General features: G+C 46.9%; 1 protein-coding gene across 1 annotated transcript in view; it reads right to left on the bottom strand.

The window, feature by feature from the left end:
* Nucleotides 1–25,972, bottom strand: part of SH3PXD2B (SH3 and PX domains 2B) — a 99,262-nt gene that overhangs the window by 31,078 nt on the left and 42,212 nt on the right. The window contains exons 4-6 of the mRNA XM_032465093.1: nucleotides 20,006–20,082; nucleotides 9,849–9,940; nucleotides 1,442–1,467 (exon numbers count right to left, since the gene is read on the bottom strand). Coding sequence (XP_032320984.1) covers nucleotides 1,442–1,467; nucleotides 9,849–9,940; nucleotides 20,006–20,082 — 195 coding nt within the window. The remainder of the gene's footprint in view (nucleotides 1–1,441; nucleotides 1,468–9,848; nucleotides 9,941–20,005; nucleotides 20,083–25,972) is intronic.

Genomic DNA, 25,972 nt, shown 5'->3' with positions numbered 1-25,972 from the left:
TTCCTCCTTCTCTTTTCTAAGAAACGTATCATTATCCCCAGCTCAAGGGCTATTTGTAGCTTGAGCAGGATGCCACGGCTCCGGCCAGTACCTATTAAGCCAGAAAGCAGAGCTGTAAACAGACTGGTTGGGGAAAGGCTGGACTTCATTCTGGACACCATACCTTGAGGCAAACAGATCCAGTTCCTCTCCACTCTTTCCTGCATGAATGGCCTTGGGGCCTGTAAAGCTGACCACAGGCCTTGTACCCAGGGGGCAATAAAGGGACCAGAACTGTTGAATTTGGAATTGCTGCTAATGCTGGACAGAAACATCTGTGTCTTTGAACTAACCGGAGTAGTCATATAAAAACTGCACCAACATGTATCTCTTACAACATGCCAGGCGCTGTTCGAAGTGCTTTATACATATTATTGTAAGTCCTATAATAATCCTACAAGGTTGAGTACTACCATCGTCCCCATTTTACAGGTAAGGAAACTGAGGCCCATGAGAGGAGGCATCTTTTTTCTCTTCTGGGATCTCTGCTTGGCCTCCTCTCCCTCAATCCGTATCAACCCCCCGCAAATTTCCTGGAGTCCTAGATAAATAAAAGAATTTAGCATTCTGGAACACTCTGAAGACCACATTGGCTCCAGATGTGGTGCAAAAGTTTGCAGATGTGCAGGATATTCTTGGGTCGCAGGAGAACACAGCTCGGCAGTTGTGAACCTAAGCGGATCAACCCCAAGCCCGTGAGAACTCAGTCACTGTCTGGTGCACATGCAAATTCCCACCTTCTCTTTTTCCATGACACAAGAGCGGTGCTGCCCAGAGAACGGAAAGGGTGCTTTGGAGGAAGAGAACTGACCGCTGAGAGAGTGGAGGTGAGTGGGAGCTGCGGTCCCCGCGCAGCACTGCGGCCGGCCGAAGGAGGCACAGTGCCGGGCAGAGTGGGCCTGACGCACGCATGCCCGCCCAGCCCGCGCGCTGTCCCCTCGGCTCCGAACGTCCTTTGCTGTGTGAAAGGCTCCAGCTCACTCTTCAAGACCCAGGGTGCCTTCTTTAAGACCCCTTCCTGACACCTGAGGAGAATGCTCTTGGCTCTACACTACCGCATCCCTTCCTCTAAAGCAGAACAAAGGTACCTGACACCTTACGGCCCGGCTAGGAAGCTGTCTGTCTCCCCGACGCCACTGAGGCCTTCTCGGGAAAGACACCAGCTCTCTTGCACTTTGTAATCTTTAGGTATAGAATGAAAAAACCTTCCATCCTTTTTCTGGAAAATAGGGTGAGGTATCAACCAATCAATCAAGCATCCACCCATCCACCCATCCATCCATCCATCCACATTGCTGTATCCCCACTGTAGTGCCCAGAGCCTGGCGCATAGCCTGGTACATCGCTCAGGAGGGGTATGCTAAACACTGAATGAATAAGAGAAGATGGAAAATGTTCTTACCAGATTTCTTTTTCCCGACATGCTCCCTGTACAGGAAAGAATGGGGGTGGGGAAGAGGGATGAGTCAGTCTTTTGTGTGCTGATAAGACCTATTCCATTAGGAAACAGATGTTCCATCCCACAAGATCTCCAGTGAATGAGTAAAATCCAAGCCAGCCTCCGGGACCCAGGCTCTTTCAAACAGAAAGAATTCCTCTTAATTTTCTCGCTTTGCCTGGTAAGTGCCCTAGTGCCTTGGGGACCAGCATCTCCACTCTATTTGTAGAGTAGGTGGCTCTGGGGAGGAGATGATGGGCAGGGGGTGGGGGTAGGCATGCAGTGTGAAAACAGGACTCAGCCTCCCCCACTGCACTGAGCCTGAAGCCCAACTCATCAGGTACACCAGGGGCCTTGCCCCACTTCTCAGCCGTCCTCTCAGCCGTCCCCTGAGCTGTACACTCAGAGCAGAAAGCTCTTGGTGGCAAGTGGAACACACTAAAACTGGGTAGACGTCTGGATAGCAATGAACATGGCACATGTCCCTCAGGGTGACACAGAGAACACTACTGTGGGCTAGAATTCATACAGAATAATGAGTAATCGCTCCCTTACGCTTGTCAACCATGTTAGAGTTTATACATACAACTGCATTACAAACACAAGATTATAAATCGAGGTTTACAATGTACTTTTAAGTGAATTATCCCATTAGTAAAAGGCTTTCCAATGTAATAGGGTAAAGGGAGATGACAGGCTGTTTGGGCTGAAACAGATGTTGTGGCAACAGCAATATTAGCTAATAATTACAATTCAATTTCTAGTTAAGTGCTATTACCCTGTATAGGTACTTTTATTTTACTCATTTATACTCATAACCCTAGGAAACATGGACTTTTTAATGCCCTTTTTACAGATGAGGGAAATGAGGCACAGAGAGGTTAAGTAACTTGCCCACACAGCCAGGATCTGAACCTAGGTCTATTTAAATTTTAAAAAATTGAGATATAAATCACATACCATAAAATTCACCCTTGTAAAGTATAAAATTAACTGTTTCTTATATTATATTTTATATTTTATAAACAGAATATAACTTTTTTATATTCACAAAGTTGTACAGCCATCATCACCATCAAATTCCAGAAAATCTTCATCACTCCAAAAAGAAAGCCTGTACCCATCAAAGCAGTTACTCTCTACTCCCATTCCTCCCAGCACTTGACCACTACTAACATGTTTTGCTATCTCTAAGGATTTATCTTTTCTGGACATTTAATATGAATGGAATCATACAACAGGTGGCTTTTTGTGACTCATTTCTTTCATGTAGCATAACATTTGCAAGGGTCATCCACGCTGTAGCACGCATCAGTGTTTCATCCCATTTCATGGCTGAATAATATTCCACTATGTGGATACACCACACTTTGTTCACGTGCTCATCAGCTGGTGGGCATCAGGGCTATTTCCATTTTTTGGCTATTATGAATAATGCTTTTATGAACTTTGTACACAAGTTTTTGTGTGTTTATATATATATATATATTTAATGGAGGTTTTGGAGATTGAACCCAGGACCTTATACACACTAAGCATGCGTGCTACCACTGAGCTATTACCCTCCCTGGGGCATATATTTTTTATCCCTCTTGGGTATTTACGTAGGAATGGGTAATATGGTAACTCCAGGCTTAACTTTTAGGGAACTGCCAGGCTGTCTTCCACAGCGGCTGCACCATTTTACGCTCCCACCAGCAACGTATGAAGGTTCTGATTTCTCCACATCCTCGGCAATGCTTGTTGCTACCTGTCTTTTTGATTCCAGCCATGCTAGTGGGTACCTCACTGTGGTTGGGACTCATATTTCCTAGGGGCTAAGGATGCTGAACATCTTTTCGTATGCTTATTGGCCATTTGTGTATCTTCCTTGGAAAAATGTCTATTCAGTGTCTGATTTTAAAGTCTGGGTTTGTAACCACCACGTAATAATACTTTTGATGTAACTTTGAAAAGCAGGGAGGGGGAAACTAAGCCAAGCCTTGGAGTCTGGAGCTGCCCTTCTGTGTCTCTGGAAGGAGCAGCAGGGCCTGGCCCCGGGATTGGGCTGGGCCAGTCAGTCGTGATGTCCTCCAGCCAGGCATTACCCAGTGAGGTTCCATGTCACTGCCCCTGTGCAGGGGACAGTGAGAGTGACAGTGGAACATGCCAGCTCACGCTTCCTGGCACTCATTGTGGACAGGGTCCTGGTCAGAGTGCTGTACCTGGACTGACCCACAGAATCCTCACCACAACCTTGAGGGTCACTCCATTTCGCAGATGGAAACACTGAGGCCCAGAGAAGCGAGGCACCTTTCCCAGGATTGGAACCCAGGAATCCTGGCTGGAGCTCCCTCCCCTGACCACACTTTGGACCGTCCTGTGGGTGAAGTCACCCTCTTCGCTGTTGGCGTCCAGACATACCAGCAAAGGTCTCTTAAGTTTGCTTCCATGTAAAGCGCCTTCTCTGCCCAGTGCCATCCAGGCCTGTGACCTGAGCCATGGTCTGGGACTCCTGAAACCCTGGCTCCTACCCTTCCACCTGCTTCTGCTAGTTGTCCTGCTGTCCCAGCTGGAGTGGGCAGTGAGGGGGGGAGGGGAGGGGAAGGGGCGGTGGTGGGGGGGAGTGTCTTGGGTTCAAGCAGCATGTGTGGACTCAAGCAGGGATGTTATTTTCTCTGTGTGACACGCTTGGGATGGTCCCACATTTTCCCAGGCATGGCAGCAAAAAGCATGGCAGCAAAAACCATCCTCTCAGAGCACCATTTGGAACCTATCACTTCTTTCCTTAGAAATTGCTGGGAAAGACACCCAAGTTCCATCTCAAGCCCTCACTCGGGTCTGAGCTTCAGAATCCTGACCAAGGGACCAACCCCACTGTTCAGCTGCCCTCGCCGTTCACCACTCCCTGAACAACCACCAAGGCCCAGCTGAGCCCGCCTGCGGTGGCCCCCGAGCCCCCTCCTGGGCCCTCCACAACCTTCCCCTGCCCCCCCCTTCCTCTCCCTTCAGAGTCTGGCTTAAGGACAGGAAGGCATCACTAGGTAAGCACCCGCCGTGGGCCCGACACTATCACTAGACTCAGTGAGCAGGATGCTGCTTAGTCCTCGCAACCAAGATGTGAGTAAGAATAGCTGTGCCCACTTTACTGCTGAGGAAACAGAAGCTCAGAGATGTCAAGTCACTTATCCAAGGTCACACAGTGGGAAACAAAGAGATGGGAAACTTCTCTTTCCTACCAGGAAGCCTCTTGGAAACAGACACATGTACACTAGACACGGTGTACCACGAACCAGACACAGCAGAATGCTGGTGAGTTTATCTCAGCGGTTACTCTGTGCCTTTTTAGTACAGTCCAGGCTGCCATTTTGTACTTTTAGCTGATGTTCTATTTGCGTGTATGTGTTTGTGTATGCCCACGCACACACGTATCCACCTGTTCACACAGCCCTTCCCATCAGCGTAGGAGCCTCCTGAGGGCAGGAACTATTTTTCCCTTGTATTCTTTCTTTCTTTTTTTTTTAAAGATATGTGTGTTTTTCTTAATGTGGGGGGAGGTAATTAGGTTTATTTATTTATTTAATATTTGGAGGAGGCACTGGGGATTGAACCCGGGACCTCGTGCATGCTAAACACGCTTGAGCTATACCCTCCACCCGCCTTGTATTCTTTCTAAAGGAAGGAAGGGAAGTGATCATTAAACACGATAGCTTGTGGGTTTTTTTTTTTTAAATAAATGGAGCAAGAAGATCTCTTCTAGCTGATCAAAAGAGTAAGAAAAAAACTTTGGATTCTCACCACACGCCATGTGTTGAAATGAATTCTAAACGACTTCACGAGTAAATGTTAAAAGAAAAGAAAACCGAAAGCAATCAATTACCTAGAAAAACATTCAGGGAACTATCTTGTGTCTGAATGGGGACCACCCTTCTTAGCCTGAAAGAGGCTGAAAGAAGTCACAAACGAAAAATGGTCACCAGATGTGACTTCGCCAAAATATAAAACGTATGTCCATCACAAAATCCAGAAATAAAATATAAGTGCATAATGAAAGGGACAAAGGTTTACCACAAATATGGCAGAGGCTAATTCCTTACTATTTAAACAGCCTATACAAATCAATACTAAAAACAGTAAAACCAGCAGAAAAAAAACAAGCAAAGAGATTTCCCCCTTCCAACTATGAGGCAAGAGCCTCTTACATTTTTTTTTACTGCCCATATTAAAAAAAATTTACATGTATGTACTATTCATTGTTTCTAAGAACAGCTTAGAGCTTTAGCTTTTTAAACTTACATAGTTATCAAAGGAATAAAGCCAACCACAAAATAAGAATCAACAAAAAGCAAAAATCCAATCACAAAGGACAGTCAAATGTGCTTACACGTATTCACTCACTCTTGAACTTTAATGCCAACCAGCCTGTCTCTTTTCTAGCTCAAGAAATGCCCACCGGCCCTCCGACTCCGAAGGCAGGAACTGGGCTTGTTTTTCTGGGCTTTCAGTGTGGGTGGCAGTTGTGGGAAATATTTGGGGAATGAAGACATTTGAATGAGCTGATCCTGTCTTTGCTGGTTTTTGCCCTGAGACGTGGGGGAAGGGAGGGCCATCTGGAAGGCCTGCGAGGAAAGCCTCTGGTCTTCCTGTATGAGGACAAGCATCTCCACGTGGTACCCACTCCTTCCCAGAGACGCACAAACATCCAACACGCCAACTAGCTTCTCTCTTACTGGCTTGAAAAGATTGTAGAACCCAAGCATCTTGGCTCCGGGCAGCCAAGGGGGTGTGAAAACTGTGCATCTACTGTGTGCCAGGCGCTGTGCTAAGCACTTCACACACATTAAAAACCCAAGCTCATCATGACTGTGGGCTCTGCATCCATGGATTCAACCAAACTTGGAGTGAAAATGTTTAAAAAAGAAAAAAATTCCAGAGTTCCAAAAAGCAAAACTTAAATCTGCTGTGGGCCTGGCAACTATTTGTAAAGCATTTACACTGTATTATGTACTATAAGTAATCTAGAGATGGTCTTAAAGTATATGGGAGGATGTGCGTAGGTGACATGCAAACATTCCGCCACTCTGTATGACCAACTCGAGCACCTGTGGATTTTGGTATCCGTGGGGGATCCTGGAACTCATCCCCCTGCTGATCATGAGGGACGATTGCACTATCATTCCAATTTAAGAAGTGAGGAAGTGGACTCTCTTTAAAAGTATAAAAACAAAACTCCAGGAAACTAGGGAAAAGGTCTATCCTTTGAATTATCAAACATGACTCCCTGGGGGGCTCTGCAGGATTTCAGCCCCAAACTCCAGCTGATCATGTCCTAATTTCCCCACCGTTATTCCACTTCAGCCTCCCAGTGACCCCCTAGGGTGGGCGGAGCAGGTGACGGGGTCTCATTTCACAGATGCCCTAAGTGAAGCTGAAGGGGAGGGAGGTGATCGCTGTGCCCAGGCGGGACAGCTGGCTGCTCGGCCAACAGACTGCAGGCTCCCTGTGGGCACAGACTGCGTGTGTCATGTCAGCTCTGTGTCCCCCGTGCCTAGCACCTCGGCTGGTACCTATTTCCTGAATGAATGACCACTGCAGGTGCTTCTGACAGGGAGCAGCGCCGGGTCCAGAAGGCCCAGTCCAGTGTTCTTCCTACAAGCCTAAGGTGGGGAAAGTCCTCTGTGGCCACCAGAGAGCCTGACAAAGCCACCACATAGCCTCCTCGATGTCCCAGCTCCTCTAGAAGGCTCGTTCCCACCCCATTTGCCAGAGTGTCCCTCCTTCCTACATGAAGGTGCCCAGACTCTTCTCAAGCACAGCTGGCTGCCCCTGGCCTGGCTCTCTCCCATTTTTCTCGGTAAACTGGGCGGATGCCTGCTCAGGGGCTGGGAACCCACTCACCCACCCTCATCAGGCAGGAGGCCAAAGACATCCAAGCATTAATGTTCAGAAGGGTCTCCTGGGCAGTGGTGCTTAATCTTAAGTCCATGCATGGGATTCGGCACAACTGAGAACCTCTGAAATTAGGGGCATTTTTCTTGGGAGCAGGAAGAAAGCTCTTATTGGATTCTCCAAAGGGTCCGTCCGTGATCCCCCAAAGTTAAGATCTCTGGGGACGCTGAGATGAGGTAGAAGAAAATTTAGATGTCACTGAACCCTGTGGCCCAAGGAACCAGCAACCGGGTCAGATCTGCCCTGCAGGGGGCTGGTGTTCCCCTTCCTTCTGCCCGTGCGAGGGAGGTGTTACCAGCCCATCTCACAAGCCAGGAGACTGAGGCACAGGGGTGCCAGCCTAGGGACTGCACAGCTCGAACAACTCTAGGAGCAGAAACAGCTTGGTTGGGTGTGCAGAGAAAAAAGATACCACGGGCTACCACTTTTTGAGCCCTTGGCAAGTTCCTGGAAATTTTACTTGCGGCCGCCGTTCCATTGTCACTGTAACTGTAAGGCACACTGCCATCACCATTTCACGAGGAGAGAAATCAAGGCCCAAGGCTACAAAGCCCATGTGTAGAGGCAGGATCTGAACCTGGATGTACCCTGTTGCAAACCCAGACTCTTCCTCGGAGCCTTGTGTGGGAGGCACACGCTTGGCAGCCGCACAGAGCAGACCTTAAGACTCAGGAAGACCCGGGGAAAATCACCTTCACTGCTTCCAACTGTGTGACCTTGGGAGTCTCTTTCATTATTCTGAACCTCAACGTCCTCATCTGTAAAATGGGGATGACAGCTCCTACCTGGCAGTTTTGTGAGAGGATGGAGTGGAAACTGAGCAGTTCCATATCCTTTGATTCTCCTCACCTAGAAATTAGAATTGAAGCCAGGGACTACAAGCTGAGCTGGCAGTTCAATGCTGGAAGCCTGGAAGCACTGTAGACCCGGGGCCCTTGAGAATATTTCACCGTGTCTCGTCATGCCGATAAAAGCTGGGTAAGGTTTACCAGGCACAAATGCTAAAGACACCAACAACAGACATGGTAGCCACGATGGGCTGCAGACCTGTTAGCAGATTTACACTTGTTCTGCATCTTTTCAAAAAAAAATTATGCGTCGGCAAGGCGTTTCCTTGTGATGTTCTGATTCAAAAGGTTTACTGCGGTCCCTTGCGGAATGGCATCCCCACGCTTGTGTGTGCTGGCTCTGAGAGGCTGCATTCACTTGCTCTGAGCTTGTCACAGAAAATGGTACGTACTGCAGTTTGCTGACCGCAGAAAGTTAAGTTTATCGTCTGTGTTAAACCGCTGATCCTGAGTGATCAGCTCACTACTGTGACCTCTGAGCTGGACCCTGCATGTTGCTCATGTACATATACAAATGGCCTGATTTCACATGGTAAAACTCTCTGATGCCTCCTCCTTAGAGGCCTCTTTAAAAAGTAAGCTTTGTGACTTTCAACAAATTCACTTTCAGAAAGCACATGAGTCTTTCTAGCTCAACCTACATACAGTGTTTAGCACACGGACATATAGCCAACATAAGCCTGGGTCCTTACTGCTGTTTTGGGCAGTGAGTTGAGCTCAGAGCTAAGAGAAGCAGCTCATACTTCTCCTGTAACAGAACCTGGCTGGCACATCTCAGCCCTTCCTGATGGGGCCCAGATGGACCCCCAGCCTTGTCGGCTCTTGCTCCTGTGACCCAGCACAGCCCCGGTGCCTGTGGTCTGTGTCCTCCTCCCCTACTGCAACTTCTCCACTAGACAGACCCCTTCTTTCTGCAGACACATGTAATGCCTTTCCCCAAAAAGGGCTTTTAAGAAAAACACCATGTACCTGTCAGTGTTTCACGCTGGCCGGGCTATTGGTGCCATCAACCCTCGGTGTGTAAAGGCTGGCAGGCAGGTGGTGTGGAGATTCTGTGCGATGTGCACTGTGCGGCTGGGGAGATGCACTGAAAGGCACCTGGGAGTGGTGCCCATCTACGGCAGGGAGAAGCGAAGCGGAGGCAGGGCTGGAGTGAGGATCTTGGACAGCTTTGCAGTCTGTCTGCCCAGGATCAAATTCTGGTCCCATCATTCACTACCGATGGGACCTTGAGTGGGTCTCAGTCACTCACTCATTTACATCACTGATCGTTCTGAGCACATTGACCTTCCAGGACAAGGCACACAGTCCCTGCCTCGAGGGCCCGCCGTCTTCTCTGTTCAGGTGCCGTGGGTAAGTGTAGGGTGTTGGGGATTCGGGAGAGCACTCAGCCAGCCTCCTGCAAATGTGAAACTCACCTGAGGCTACCTGCAGTCATGTGAAGGCTACATGCAGGGAGGCCCGGCATGGGCTCCGCTGTTAGAATCTAGTTTAAATTTTACTCAGCTTTCCTCCAGTTCTTCCTGAGGCTGACCGGCCCGGCAGGAAGAGAGGCTGTGAGAGTGAGCTCCAAGGAGGTCCATAAAGCAACTTACTCTTTGGGGGGATTCAGGTCCTCAGGTCTTGTCTCAAAGAACTGCAGCACCTCATCGCACTGGGAGATATAGGGGGGCAGCTGGATCAGGGCCTGGGGAAGAGACACAGGTGAGCCCAGCGGAAGGGAAGGGGTGTCAGGGATGCCATAAATCAGGGGTCCTCAGACGTGGGTGGGCACCAGTCACCGGGTGGGGCTGGGCTCCACCTCCGGAGTTTCTGATTCTGTAGGTCTGGCGTGGGGTCTGAGAACACGCCTTTCTAGCAAGTTCCCTGGTGATGTTGCCATTGCTGGCTTGGGGACCACACACACACACTGTATGTATATACATTCACATATATATTACAGGCTTATTTGGACAAATACCATGTACATATTTAGGCAAAACAATAAATTGTGAACTTCATGCCATGTCAACACTCTTCTGCAACATCTGTACTGCATACTGGGTGTCCAATGGAAAAATACATCATATTTTATTCAACTAGCTGCCTGTAGGTGAACATTTAGGTTGTTCCCAACACGCCTGCCTGTCCTAATGCATGGATCTGAAGTGTTAAAGTGAAGGGTCTGTTTGATTTGGGTAGAGGTTAGACGTGTCCGGATTAAGTTGAAACACCTGGGATGTCCCACTGACCAAACCTGCGTTCATTTGCCCCCTCGGTTCATCAGTTAAAGGAGCCACGACGGTCCCCACTGATGGGCTGGATCAGGAAGGTGGGGGGCACAACGAGGGCCTAGGCATTTAAATTATGCTGGTTTATCTACCAACAGGTATTCATTTAATGATTCAATAGATATTTTCCTTATGCCCAATGCTGCACTGATCTCTGTCCCAAACAGAATTACAGGCTACACCCCAACATGAAAGGATGTGAAACTAAGATATGGCTCTGTGATGAATAAACAGCTTCATTTAACAAATGTATACGTAAGCCCCCTCTGGCGCAGGTCCTGGGTTGACACACATATCGGAGTGCCCCAGGGCTGTTTCATGCACACACTTTATTATAAACTTCTGTGCGGGGAGATTGCCTGTGCAGATGCACACATTTAAACAGCCCAGGTACTTCTGCCAGCCACTCCACCCCACAGGGGACGCTCTGGAGTGAGGTGGGACTCCGCTCTCTCCGCAGAAGGCCTCAGTCCCCTGGTGCCTCTCGCAGGCCTTCTTGCCAGCTGAGTGTGAATTCCAGGGTGAAGATACATCTTGTATTTTCCGTGTAACAAGCCTCTAAAAGCTACCCCCACCCAAAGTGATTTTCCAACCCTGCAACTGGGCTATGATGGACTAATGGAGACACGGATGGGGGCGGGGGTGTCTCTGATGTGGTACCTTCTACAGGGTTTTCAGGGGGTATTTTGACCCTACATGATATTTTTTTCCAAGTTTTGAAGTTTTAATTGTGGTAAATGACACATAACATCATTACCATCCTAACCATTTTTAAGTGTACAATTCAGTGGCATTAAGTACGTTCACATTATTGTGCAACCATCACCACCATCCACCCACTGAACTTTTTTCATCCTGTAAAACTGAAACTGTGTACACATTAATTAAACAATTGTCTGATGCCCCTCCCCAGCCCCTGGCAACCACCATTTTACTTTGTGTGTGTGTGAATTTGACTACTCTTAAGTACCTCATGTAAGTGGAATCATACAGCACCCGTCCCCTTGTGACTGGCTGATTCACTGAGCATCGTGTCCTCAAGGTTCATCCACGTTATAGCATGTGTCAGAATGTCCTTCCTTTTCAAGGCTGAATAATATTCCATTGTGTGTATCCAACAATACATTTTGCTTTTCACTCATCCCTTGATAGTCACTTGGGTTGCTGACCTTACATGACCTTTGAGTCAGGCTCTGATCTGAAGCCACCTCCCCTCTCCTGAGGAGGTATAACCTGCCCCAAACTTAAAGTGGAAAAACCTGGAAGGTGGGTGGATATGTTTCAGTAGGGTACCTTCCACTTTCTATCCTGGGATAAAGGATGCTGACCTAAAGGGCCTGGTATAAACGGCTCATTGATTTAAAAATTTTTTTTTTTTTAGCCTTGAAGTATCTCCTGCTCTGCAGCAAATCCCCAGGGACCAACCCTTTCCAGGCCGGAGGCGGAGAGCCCAAGAGGGAGGGCAGACCCCTCCCACCTCCCATTTCTGACTCCCTTCTCTTTCTGGGTGGAGCAGAGCATATGCATTCCCCTGCTGTCCTGGGGCTCCCTGTGGGTTGCTCCTTCCTCTGAAATCCTGCAGCCCTTGCAGTTGGAACCACATAATGAAGGGCGCTGATTTTATCCTGGACTGTGGTGTGTCCTGGCTGCTTCGTGTGCAGAAATCTTGCGGCTCCCCACAGGCTGCAAGAACAACACCCACTTGCGTGGGCTCAGCACTTGAGGGCTCCCAAGTGTCACGTCATGCAATCCTGAGAGGGTTGGCCCACTTTAGAGATGGGGAAATGGAGGTTCTGGTAGAGTGACTAGGACGTGAGCCCCAAACCAGCCGACTTCAGCCACTCTGTTCCAAACTCACAGAGGCTGGGGGGCGGGGGGCTGTTCCCCGCTGCACCTTCCCTACATGCCTAGACAGTGTGGGGAGGACCCTGATACCTGGTCGAAAGCATCTGCTGGATAAACAACGTGAGGAAGAGGACTGGATGCGGCCAGGTGGCCCTATGGGCCGAGCTGGGTGAGCCCTGAGGTGGCCGTGGTCTCTGCCTAGACAGGGCCTCCCAGGTGCTCTCTGCTGAAATGGCCCCGAATGGACCAGCGTGGAAGGGACAATGGAGCCCTCAGGAACCTCCCAACGATGCCAAGTCCTCTTTTGGTTTTGAGCAATTCCTAGGAGGTAAGAGCCAAACCAAACCCCCAGAGCATAAAATAAAGCCAAGTTACTCATAAAAGGCGCCACCGAATGCTTTGATATTTGCCCCTTTCATTTTGGGAAGACAGGCTAACAGTAAAAACATGACCTGCGGCACAGAAATAGCCCTGCTTCTGAAATATTCCAGAATCGTCTTGCATTTGGTCAGTGATGACAAAGAACCACAGTTCCAGGAAAACTCTGGTTCTGTTCAGCATGGAATTTTGGCCTTTTGGACAGATGTGGCTGGTTGATGCGGGGGCAGGAGGAGAGGTGAAGAGGTCAAGTCCTGCTTGCTGAAGGTAATGATGAAAGGTCAGTCCAGCTGCTGGTTCTGGTGCTGGCCATGTCCCATCCCCTCTGAGCCTCAGTCTGCTCATCTGTAAAATGGACATAACTACCACCCATTTTGGAGAGTTGTGCTACAGAAGATGTGAGGAAGTGGTGGTAAGGTTTCCATCATAAACCAGCTGCTTGATAAACATTAAGTTAACCCTCGGGCTCTCTGCACTGTACCAAGTCCAACAGTGTGCTGCTTCCCAGAGGGGGATTTTGGAGTCAGCAAGCTGATTCAGTTAAATAACAATGCCTCGGCTGGAGAGAAAGTTCTGGTCTTCTCAGTACTCTGTCAATCCTCTTTAACTTCAAAAAGAATGGCCCAAGAGTTCACACTTCTCTCTCTTTATATTTTTAAAATTTTAGTTTATTGTGTTAAAAGCATTTAACACGAGACCTGCCCTCTGAACAAGTTTTAAGTGCATGACGCAGTATGGCTGGCTGGTGCACGGCAGGTCTCAAGAACTTATCCATCTTGCTTGACTGAAACGTCACGCCTGGTGATTAGTAACTCCTCATTTTACCCTCCCCCCGGCCCCACCATTTCAATCCTTGATTCTGCGAATCTGACTATCCTAGATGCCGCGGGGAAGTGGAATCACACAGTATCGGAGCTTTCTGTGACTGGCTTATTTCACTCCACATAAGGTCCTTAAGGTTCACCCATATTGCCGTGTATTATAGAATTTCCTCCTTCCTTCCTAAGGCCTGAATACTGTTCCACTGTATATACTGACCACGTTCAGGTTACTTCTACATCTTGGCTATTGTGAACAGTGCCGCAACGAACCTGGGAGGGCCAGTATCTCTTCCAGACTCTGATTTCAATTCCTCTGGCCGAATATCCAGAAATACGATTGCTTGACTGTATGGCAGTTTTATTTTTAATTTTTTAAGGAACTTCCATACTGTTTCTCATAGTGGAAAATTTCCACCAACAGTGTGCATGGGTTCCAGTGTCTCCATACCCTCACCAAAACCTATTGTCTTGTTTGTGGTAACAGCCATCCTGATAGGGGTGAGGCGATATCATAGTATGGTTGTGATTTGCAGTTCCCTGATGACTTGTGACATTGAGCAACTGTTCACATACCGGTAGGTCATCTGTATATCTTCTCTGGAGGAATGTCTATTCAAGCCTTTAGATCATTTTAAAATTGGGTTATCAGCTCTTCTGCTATTGAGATATATGAGTTCCTTATATATTTGGGGGACTAACCCCTTATCAGACATATGGTTTGCAAATATTTTCTCCCATACTGTAGATAGCCTTCTTACTCTGCTGACTGATTCCTTTGCTGTGCAGAAGGTTTTTAGTTTGAAGTATTCCAACTTGTTTATTTTTGTTTTTGTTGCCTGTGTTTCTGTTACCATATCCATGAGATCACTGCCAAAAGCCCTGAAATAAATCCATGCATATGGTTTACTGATTTTCAACAAAGACGCCAAGAATACACAATGGGGAAAGGACAGTCGCTTTAACAAACTGCCCTGGGAAAACTGGGTATCCACATGTACAGGAATGAAATTGAGCCCTTATCTTATGCCATCCCCCAAAGTCAACTCAAAATGGATTAAAGACGTAAACAAAAGACCTGAAACTATACAATTCCTAGAAGAAAGCACTTCTTCAACTTGTTTCCTGACAGCACGACCAGGCTGTGCAGAGCTTCCTCCGGGAGGAGGTGACGGCAGCCGGCTAGATTTCAAAACATTTTTTGTTGCTGTTTCATTGTTTGTATTTTTTACTTTTAGGGCACGTGATACCAGTTTTACATTACGGTTGTGATATAAAATTTCCTCTAATATATATATTTTTAAGATGTTTAAAAAGTGAGCTAATTTAAAGAAAAATATTAATAATACAAGTGGTAGTATATGGTAAAAATCTTCAGGGGGTTCTCAAGTGACAGGAATCTGGTGAACACTGCTATTATACTGCCTACACAGTTTACTTTTAAAATACTCTGGTATGAGTGTGTGTGTGTGTGTGTGTGTGTGTGTGTGTGTGTGTGTGTGTGTGTGTGTGTGTGTGTGTGTGTGTGTGTGTGTGTGTGTTAGATTTAAGCCACACCCTAGTGAGGGTGACTTAACATCTGAAGTTCTCTCACCGGGAATGAACACTTTAACCAAGTAAGGGACTCTGCTCACAAGTTCTCACTTCAGAAAAGGCGACTTCAGGGCTCCGGCTGTCTTCACCTCTGACCAACCCCAAGGTTGGTCTATTCACTAGCATAACAGCTGTTAGAAGTAATTTTCTTCGCGGGTGAAATGAGGGGTGTTGTAGGAACAGTCTCAGACACTCTGGCCCTGCGTGAACGGAACGCGGCAAGCCCAGCAGTATACATCCTTCCGAACGGCGCCCTGGGCCTGCGATTCTGACCCTTCTGTGTTCGGCTCTTTGTGAAGACCCTCCTGTCAGACTACGGTTAGGATGAGCTGAGCCTGCCACTGGGATATCACTGCGTCTCCCTTGAGGAAAATTTCAAGCAAATGGGTGACAGACAGACAGCTGGTATTCCAGTGAGCTTACAGAACAACATGAGAGGCTGCTTAGGGAGCTGCTTGATCACAGATGCTGCAATGTGTGGCAGGCTGTGGCTGAGTCTTGTTTTCATTGTATCTTTTGATGAACAGAAGTTCTTAAATTTAATGTAGTCAAATACGTCATTCTTTTTATGCTTGGTACTTTTTGTGTCTTTAGAAGCCCCTCTACACCAAGAGGTCACAAAGATATCTTTCTGTTTTTATCTTTTAAAACCTTTTCTAATGGCCTCTTACATGCAGGTCTTTAATGGACTTGGAAATGGTTACCTGTGCGGTGTGAGGCATGGGTTAGTTCTCTTTTTTAGGAGGGTATTGATTGATTGATTGTCAATTACAACGTGTCAATTTCTGGTGTACAGCACAAAGTCCCAGTCTTGCATATGCACACATAGATTCATTTTCATGGGCCTGTTTCTGGTTTGGTTCCAATGGTTTGTCTACCCTTGTGCCAACACCATACTATGCTAATTACTGTAACTTTATAATAGGTCTGGCAGTGCAGGAAGTTTCTTCCTAGCTGGTAACTAGATTTGGGGACATTGACCACCCTCTTCTATACATCTTTACCTACTGGAAACTACCAATATCTACCAAAATAAGGCTAATCGTGATAGGTCAAACTGGCTTAAGTCAGCTCACAACGATGCCAGTGACAGAGACCAAATGTTATGTAAAAGACTATGCCGTCTCTAAAGGGCTCTGCAGATCTTGTGACAAAAGGGATGCTTTCATTTCCCGCCAGGAGGTCAGTTCCTTTGAAGCCAAGCCCAGGGAATTTGGCCAACCAAAACCCCCCAAAATCTGCTTCTTCTGATGCATGAATAGCAGGGGGCGATAACTTCCACCGGCTCACATAACCTGAGCAGTCTCTTCCCTGTGGTTAATCCAGGTCAGTCTGTGATCTCCAGACCATTCCAAGCACAGCCAGATGCAGGCAGCTGCTCCTGCCCCTCATCCCTTCAGGATTTTGTATTTCTTTTTCCCAATCAATTGTCCAGGGGTTCATGAGGCCCAGGGTGAGAGGGTGGGCTGGGGCAGAAGCAATAAAGCACAATCTGGGCTGAGAGACAACAGATTCTGGGGAAGGTGCCAGTGGGAACCTCTTGGCTGGCCAAGGTGACCCCAAGGGTCCAAAGTTCTTGCCAACAGGGCCCAGACAAAGAATTTGAGGCTCTAGAGGTTTAGAAAAGGACAAAGAGCAGAAGATCTGAACTTTCCTCTGAGAACTGGGAGGCAGCAGTAGTGTCTTTGTGCCTGAGTGACTGGCCCTTAGGAGAGAGAAGAGTGTGAGTTTATCTGCCTCTATGAAACGCAGGCTGAAATGCTGCAGGCTCTTGAGTTTTTACTTTGTTGGAGAAGCTATACATGGTACGTAAGTGCCGAGTTCTAAGAGGCTTGGGTTCATCTCTCAAACCTTCCAGCACTGTTGTTGTGAGTAACTCTGCTGGATCTCCATCTCTTCGTCGACACAGTGGGAATAAAAAAACCGACCTCTCAAGGTTACTGGACAGATGAAAGGTCATGTCTGGTAAAGAGCAGGCGCTCCATCAGGAATGACTTTCTGCCCTTTCATGACGTCTCCTGCTAAGAGAGGGGGCACCTCTCTCCACACCGTCCCCATCCAAATTTTTCCTACAGATTGACTGAAGAATAATTTATGTACCGTGAAATTCACCCATTGTAAGTACACAATTCAATGATTCACATTCAAATTATAGAGTTGGGCAACCGTCACCACAACCTAGTTTTAGAAATTTTCCATCACCTCAAAAATTTCCCCAACCTAATTTGCAGTCAATCTCCATTTCCACCGTCCCAAGGCCCAGGAAACCACTGATCTGCTTTTGTCTCTCTAAATTTGCCTTTTCTGCACATTTTACATCAATGGAATCATACAATCTTGTAGCCTTTTGCATCTGGCTTCTTTCATGTAGAACCACGTTTTTGAGATTCATTCATGCTGTAGCATTTATCACTGTCGAATACTATTCTATTGTATGTCTATGCCACACTTTCTTTATCTATTCATCAAATGATGGGCACATGGATTGCTTCCAATTTGAGGCTATTATGAACTAATGCTGCTAGGAACAACTGCATCCAATTTGTGTGGACAGAAGTTTTCAATTCTTGTGAGTGTACACCTGAGAGTAGTCATGATAAATTTCACTTTTGAAGAAACTGCCAAACTGTTTTCCAAAGTGGCTTTCCAACTATGTCCCCACCAGAATGAAGAGCTCCAGTCCCTCCACATCCTCACCAACTCCTGGTCTTACTGATTACAGCCATTCTTGGGGCTGGGTAGGCGTATCACTGTGGTTTTATTTTGCATTGCCCTAATGATTAATGACATTGTACAACCTTTCACATGCTTATTAACCATTGTATGTCTTCATGGATGAAGTTCCTATTCAAATCTTTTGTCTATTTTTAAACTGAGTTGTCTTTTTATTGTTGAGTTGTAATTTTTTTTTATACAATCTCAATACAAGTTCCTTATCAGATATATGATTTACAAATATTTTCTTATCTGTGGCATGTCTTTTCATTTTCTTCATGGTATCTTTTGAAGCACAGAAATGTGTCTGTTTAATGAAGTCCAATTTAACAATTTTTCTCCGGTGCTGTATGTAAGAATTCTTTGCCTAATTCAAGGTCATGAAGATTTCCTTCTTTTGTTTTCTTCTAGAAGTTCTATAGTTTTAGCTCTTATATTTAGGTCTATGATTCATTTTGAGGTGAGCTGAATTTTTATGCATGGTGTGAGGTCAGCGTCCAATTTTTTTTTTTTTTTGAATTCAGATATCCCACGATCCTACCATTTGTTAAAAAGACTATCCTTTCCCATTGAGTTTCTTGGTACCTTGTCAATCAATTGACTATAAGTTTGTAAGAGTTTACTTCTAGACTCTGAATTCTCTTCCACTGGGATATCTGCCTATCCTTCTGCCAGGACCACAGTCTTGATTACCACAGCTTTGTAGGAAATTTTGAAAACAAGTAGGTACCATTTTGTTCTCCACTTTTGTTCTTCTTTTTCAAAACTGTTTTGGCTATTCTGAGTCCTTTGCATTTCCCATCCACTTTAGGATCTGTTTGTTAATTTCTACAAAAAACCTACTAAGATTTTGGCGGAAATTTTATTGACTCTGTAGATCAACTGGGGGAGAAATTACACTTTGACACTATTGAGTTTTCCACTCCATGAGTACAGAATGTCTCTCTATTAATTTAGGGCTTCTTTAATTTCTTTCAGCGATGCATTTATAGTTTCAGTGTATGAACCTTGTACTTCTTTTTTACTAAATGTATCCCTAATTATCTTATTCTTCTTGATGCTACTGTGAGTGGGATTATTTTTTTAATTTCATGTTTGGGTTGGTCACCTCTAGTGTATAGAAATACAGCTGATTTCTGTATATTTGCCTTGTGCCTGTTATCTTCCTAAGCTCGTTTATTAGTTTAGCAGGTTTTTTTGTGTGTGGATCCCTTATGATTTTCTACAATAAATCATGTCATCTGTGAATCAAGGCAGTTTTACTTCCTTGCTAATTGTATGCCTTTTATTTCTTTTTCTTGTCTGCTTATGTCAGCTAGCATCTCCGGTAAAATGTAGAACAGAAGTGGAAAGAACAAATGTACATGTTTTGTTTCTGATCTTAGGGGAGAAAGCAGTCACTGCTCCATCTATAAGGCATTTTTTGCTATTCTTGCCCTTCTCCAATCAGACTGCTAGTGATTCAAAGTTAGAGAAATAAATACTAAAGGGAAGCTAAACAAAAGAAAAATATGCTCCTTTCCCAACCACAGCCTCAAATCAAATGAAATATAACCAAAAGGCAGGCAGGCTCCTTGTGCTTGAGAACATTCAAGGGACTGGAAGCCAGCTGCACTGTCCAACAACAGAGGGTGGCCGTATAACTCCTGGAACATTCACACACAATGGAATACTATGCAGACATTAAAAGTAGGCCCAAGAAGATTTTTTAATAGCATGGGGGAATTCTTATAGCACAACATGAAAGAAGAGAGAAAGAGCAACAAAAAGGAGAGAAAAAGAGCAACCGTGGGATGGTCTCAACACCATAAAGAGATGCGTGCAGATAGAAGAGAGAGAAAGGGAATATGTAAAAATCTTCATAATTGTTGCCTCCGAGTTGAGAGATTATGAGTGATTGGTTTTTCTAATGTCTTTACATTTTCACCTGTGCAGATCTTTCATAATAGGCATCCGCAATAGGAAAAAGGAAATGGAAATGGAAAAGAATGAAAGGAAAGGAAAGGAAAGAGGAAGAGAAAAGAAAAGAAAAGAAAAGAAAAGAAAAGAAAAGAAAAGAAAGGAAAAGAAAAGAAAAAACTACCCACAGGGAGGACATGAGACACAGGAAGTGTTCGCGTTTCTCAGACCTACCTTACAGTATTCATCGATTGGTATCAGGCGTTTGACGGCCACGTCGCGGATGTGGCTCCGTCGGAAGAGAATTTTGCCTGCAGAAGATAAAAGCGCACACAGCGTTGTAAGGGTGCAGGGACAGGCTCTCAGCAACCTGGAAGGGTGTGGACGGGGCTGCCTCTGGTAGGCCTGAGTGGTACCTAAATTTCTGATTGCCATCAATACCTCCCGCTGGATGTCCACTGACCCCATGCTCGGTCCTCCAAAGCCCTGTTCACAGCTCTAATGCAAGCGCTTGAGGGAACGGGACTCAGGGGATAAGTTTTGGTGAGATAAGGGAGGCTGGAATCAAACCATGGAAAAGATCTGATGATCTGAGGTCCCCTGTCCAACTATGAGATTCTTAGACTGGGTGAGCAGTCCAGCAAACACTTGGATATGCCCCAACCTAACAGCTCAGCCTCCCTTCCTCCTCTGCTCTCATTTCATGTCTCCCCAATACTCCATGCTCTCTCGTAATTCTGTGCCTTCCCCTCTGTCTGGAATACCCATCCAAGCTCAACCACTGTTCCCAACAGGAAACTCTTACCCACTTTAAATGGGTTAAGAGTTCCTGTTTCTTAAGGAAGGAGGGTAGAGCTCAGTGGTAGAGTGCATGCTCAGCATGCATGAGGTCCTGGGTTCAATTCTCAGTACCTCCATTTAAATAAACAAATAAATAAACCTAATTACCTGCCCTCCCCCCACGAAAAAGAAAAATCTGGAAAAAAGACAAAAAACAAAAAAAGAGTTCCCGTTTCTTTTGACTACACACATCACACTGTCGATTTACATGACTTCTTCCCTCCTAAGAGTCATGAGGGTCTGCCCAAACAGGCACTGACTGGGCCTTCGTCAATTCTGTGCCCCTACCACGTGGATTCATGTTTGATCTTGGCAGATGACAGTAAGTTTCAGTTCCTTCCCCAATCAGTGTCTGTAACAGAGGGCTCCAAGCCTTCCTACCTCACCCAACACTAAGTCCATCCACTACTTGCTTGGTGACATCTGAGCACTGGGTGTGGTACCTGAGCCTCCAGTTCGACATATGGGCAGAGGATGTGGGTGACAGGCAACGACAAGTATATAAATGATGCCACTGAGGGGCCCAGGAAAAATCCGAGATGCCGAAACATTATGGGTGAGGTTTGTTTAAAGCCAGTCAGGGGGTTCCCAAGAGTCTTAAAGGAGCTGCTCTCAGGGGGAGATGGCTGTTAAGTGTGTGCACTGGGGATCAAGACAGCGTGGCAACGCCATCTGGATCCAGCCCACAGGCAGCAGGTAATAAGCGAAATCGGACATGAGACATCAAGGAGGGCCAAAGAGGTGGGGGATGGAGACAAGCCCCCTGCCAGACTTACACACAGAGACCAGGAGGTCTCTAGGGGTCAATGAGAAAGGCACAGGGAGACCACAGCTCTCCAGACAGTGAGACCATCACCTACTTCTGGTCCGAGGAGGCAGGTCATGGAGAAGAATTTGGGTTACGAGGCTGGCGGGGCGAGGAGAGATTAACCACTTATCTGAGATGGCTCTCCTGAGACTCAGGCTCTCCACAGGTCAAGCCTGAGTGCGCAGAGACAAGATGGCAGGGAAGGCCCATAAAGAGTTTTCATTAGAGGACAGAGTTGCAAAGAATGATGGGAAACAACCTCTTGACGTTTAAAGATTTGCAATGCAAGATGCTGAGAGAGATTTGCACCCAAAAAGACCATATGGTTAAAATCAAACCTTAAATAATCAGACAACTTGCTCCTGGACAATCAGGAAGTTAGGTAGATATGGAATGGACAATGTAATAAAGTCCTTTTTTGTTCATTTCCATCAATTAAAAAAAAACCCCACAGTGAGATGAAATATACATTCCTCATATTCCTTAATAACAAGGACTCTCCTTTCTTTATAATAGTGACGGGTTTCATTCTGTTTATGAGTCAGTCAAATTTCCGATACACCTAGCTTGTTAGAAGAGAAAAAAATCTAGAAGAAAATGCATCACGCGGTTCCAGGTACTTGTTCTGAGGGTGGGAGACAAAGCCCTTTCGCGTTCTTCTTTATACTTTCCCCCAAAGTTCCTACCATAAACATTTATTGTTTCTGGAATCAGAAAAATTTCACGTCATTTGGAAAGAAAAAAGCCAATTATGCCGCAAAGTGGGAAGGGGTTTCCATCCCTGCCTCCCTAGAACTGACGGTCATATTCCCTCATTCACTCCTTAGGGGCAGCCTCTGTGGGAGCTCTCTGTGTGCCTGCCCTCCCCTCCCCGCCCTTCAGGTCGTGTTTCTCAGGGAGGGCTCCTGCTGATGTTTCAGGTGGGGCAGTCCTCCCCTGGGGGGGGAGTGGTCCCCACCCACCCTGCAGGAGGTTGAGCATCCCCAGCCTCAAATCCAGAGAAAGCTGGCTGCCTTCCCATCCCCATCCCAGCTCCAGTCATTGTGATCATCAAATTACCGCCTTCGTGGGTGGGACCTCTCGCAGTTCAGAATCCCTAGGATAGTCCTGAGCCTTCAGGAAAAATAAGAAACGCATGCCTGTGACGAGAAATCCCGCACAGCAAATGCTTCCTGCCCTCTAAGCTATTTCTCAAAGTGTGAGATGGGTCCCTACCAAAAAGATTTTGGTCTTAGTTCGGTACAAAATTTTCCCTCCTGCAAATCAGAGGAAGAGTGGAGAGTGGGACGTACAGGCCTCTTAATGACTTGACCCAAATATTTACAATGGGAACGGTGCTAGCACTGGCCCACGGGAACAGCACAGGCCCATCTCAGAGCAACCACTGCCCAAGAGAATTCACCCGGGGTCTGGCCTGCTGGGGCTGGGAGAGGACAGAGGACTCAAGCACCTTTGGTGTCTCCTGGGGCTGTGACAGGATGTCACTTGTCTTCCTTGAGGCCTCAGTGGGGCAGGATCCCTGGACACATGTCAGATGCCCTGCCGGGAAGCATGTGCCAGGGAGACCACAAGTTCTGTAGTCTGCGAGGCCCTGGGCCAATCCCAGTGGGGTCTCTTCCTTCCTATGCTGCCTTGGGAAATGCGTTTCCGTGTCAGAGCCTCAGTCTCCACATCTGTAAAATGGGAGAGTGGCCCTCATCTCTCAGAGCAATAATCTCTACGACGCACCAGCACAGGGCTTGGCCCTCTGGAGGTGCTTATAAAAGAGTAATTACTTAAAAAATGGGTTACACGATCCTGCCTTAAACTCTGCAAGGAAGAACATGTGTTCTTTCCTCAACTGCCAACTTGGTTTTTCAAGACCTGCCTCGGATGGGCTAATTCATCATTTATCTGGAGCAGCGCTGGAGTCACTGCTCAGGCCCTGGGCTGTGGGGCAGAACTGTGTGGCCAGAACCTCCTTGGCCGGGCCTCCAGGTGAAATGCGGATGGGGCAGCAGCCCCTCATCGGCACCTGCGGTGGAGTGTTTCTGTGAGAGTCGGGGAGAGGGGAGGACAGGCGAGCCTGCGCCCAGCCCTGCCCTGCAGTCCAGCCTTCCTGGAATGGAAAGGGTGCTCAGAGGAGAGAACAGCCCTTGGTGGGAACCAGCAGGCTTTTGTTTTCCATAGTGGACGAAGGCCAAACTGTAATTCTTATTTTTCAAGTCGCATCCTCTGCCAAGTTGGCTTCCCCAGCTCTTGCTGGGATGGAAAATTGCACAGGGCTGTTCTCCCCTCCCCCTGCCTTTGTGCTAACATGAAACTTGCTTTTGTTCTGCTGATGCGGCAGTCTTGGCAGAAAACTGACCCCTAGGAGAGGGGACGTCTCTCCCACCAGTCCCTGCCCTCGGCCTCAGCCTGGAGGAAAAGCTAAGAGGTGGGCTGGGAAGGGATGCTCCAGGGGTCCTGGGGCCCAACGGGGCCTCTCCAAGCTACAAGTGGGTGTCCTGAGCAGGGACAATGGGGGCAAGCCCCTGAGAACAGGACTTTCATGAATTCGTGGGTGGAAAAGGATTACGTAACCACGAAAGCTTTCAGGGGACTGGGGAGAGGGTCGGCTCAAGTTCTGCCCTGTCCTGGGAAGTTTTTCCAGAGCTGGTTTTGCCTTTCATCCAGCAAAGAGTTATAACTCACAGCTTTTTCTTTTCTCCCTTGAAGAAAAAATATACATTTAGAACCCATTTCAACTTGAATATCCAGACTGATCATTTAAGTATGACTCCAAGGTGTGAAATGCCCCAAAATTCCAAAGAAATGTCCCAGGACCCTCTTTCTGCCTTTACTGAGAACCTCTACATGCCAGGGAGAGAAGCTTGTGAAGCAGGGATCATCGCCCCATTTTACAGATTTGGAAACTGAGGCTCGGGGAGCCAGGGGAGATGCTTGAGGTGACAGGGCTGGGTCTGTTGGAGTCCGGAGCACATGCTTTGGTGGGCTGAGATCTGGCTGTTGCAGCTGCCACAATGGGTTTTCTCCAACAGGGAAAAAAATTTCCAGTGTGACTGCACACTCTCCCTGTGGCAGGACTAAAAACATTAGCTTTTTTAGGCAAATGATTCTTCCAGGAAATGGGGGCCTGGCAAACAGATCTACCCTGTCTCTAAACTCTCTCAGTGATGACAGGATCTGGAAGATCCCACTGATGTGCTGACTGCAGAATCCTGGAGTGGAGGAGCGGAGAACGGGCTCCTAGGTGACTCAGAGAGTCTCCCCCATCTCAGGGCCTGCCTCCTTGTCTGCAAAATGTAAAACATTTAAGAGCCTGTCCAGCTCTAAATATCTGTGATTTAGGGTGACTGTCAACTTGCTGATTATCTGTATGTAAAGATAATAGTAAGTGCTTGATCATCACTAGTTACATATCAGGCACTTACCTGCTCATAACGACTCTGTCATCTAAGTACCATTATCATCTCCAACGTGCAAATGCAGAAATGAGACTCCGTGTGCTTAAGTGATTTACCCAAGGGTAATAGTGGATGAGTTGGCGCTCTGGGATTTGAACCCAGGTTGTTTGGTTTCGGGTATGAGTTTTGCAGCCCATGATACCTGTGTTCGAATCCCAGCTCTGTCATCTATGCGAGCGATTGTAATTTCTCTGAGCCCCAACTTTCTCATCTGTGAAATGGGCACAGTAATGTCTGCCTTGCAGGGTTGTTCTAAGAACTAAACGAGCTAATGAATGCAAAGAACTTAGCCCAAAGACTGGCCCACAGCAGACATCTAATAAACAGGAGCTATTATTACTTGAAGTGATAAAACTGGTTTGGAGAACCCATTTTTTTGAGATGAAGCCTTAATGCTTCTTTTGGCAAGAATTTTTTTGGGGAGAAAGGAACACTGAATGTCTTGAGAGCAGGGACCAGCCATGGTTGCATTAACTCCCCTACTCAGAAGGTGCTTGATGGCTGTGGGAGGCAGGCAGGCAGAATTTCTAAAAGGGTCCCCCAGTGATGTCTCACCTTAATCCCAGAGCCTGTGATTATATGGGGATCTCAATCCTGGGATCATGTTATGTTATATGCTACAGTTCATTTCAAGAGAGGGAGATTATCCTGGATTAGCCAAGTGGGTACCATATAATCACATGAGCCTTTAAAAGCAGACAGCCTTCTCTGACTGGTGGCAGAGGGGAAGTCAGAGAGATTCAAAGCACCGGGAGGATTCAATGCCCTGTTGCCACCCTGGAGATGGATGAGGAACGCAGGCAGTGTCTGGAAACTGAGGGGGTCCCCTGCTGATGGCCAGTAAGGAAACGGGCATCTTGGTTCGAGAGCTGCAAGGAACTGGATTCTTGCCCCCATCCTCCAGATCAGTGCTCAGTCTAGCCAAAGCCTCGATTTCAGTCTTTTAAGATCCTAAACAGAGAACCCAGCTGAGCCTACCTGACCAACAGCGCTGTGAGATAATAAATGGGTGCTGTTCGAAGCTGTTAAATTGGCGGTAATTGGTTATCAGCAATTGAAAGCAAACACAGCAGCCACCGAAATAGGTGCCACTCACTGCACAAACTT

This window comes from Camelus ferus, chromosome 22 (assembly GCF_009834535.1).
Source record: "Camelus ferus isolate YT-003-E chromosome 22, BCGSAC_Cfer_1.0, whole genome shotgun sequence".
Lineage (NCBI taxonomy): Eukaryota > Metazoa > Chordata > Mammalia > Artiodactyla > Camelidae > Camelus > Camelus ferus.
The sequence above is the reverse complement of the archived record's forward strand: the minus strand, read 5'-3'. Positions and strand labels throughout refer to the sequence as shown.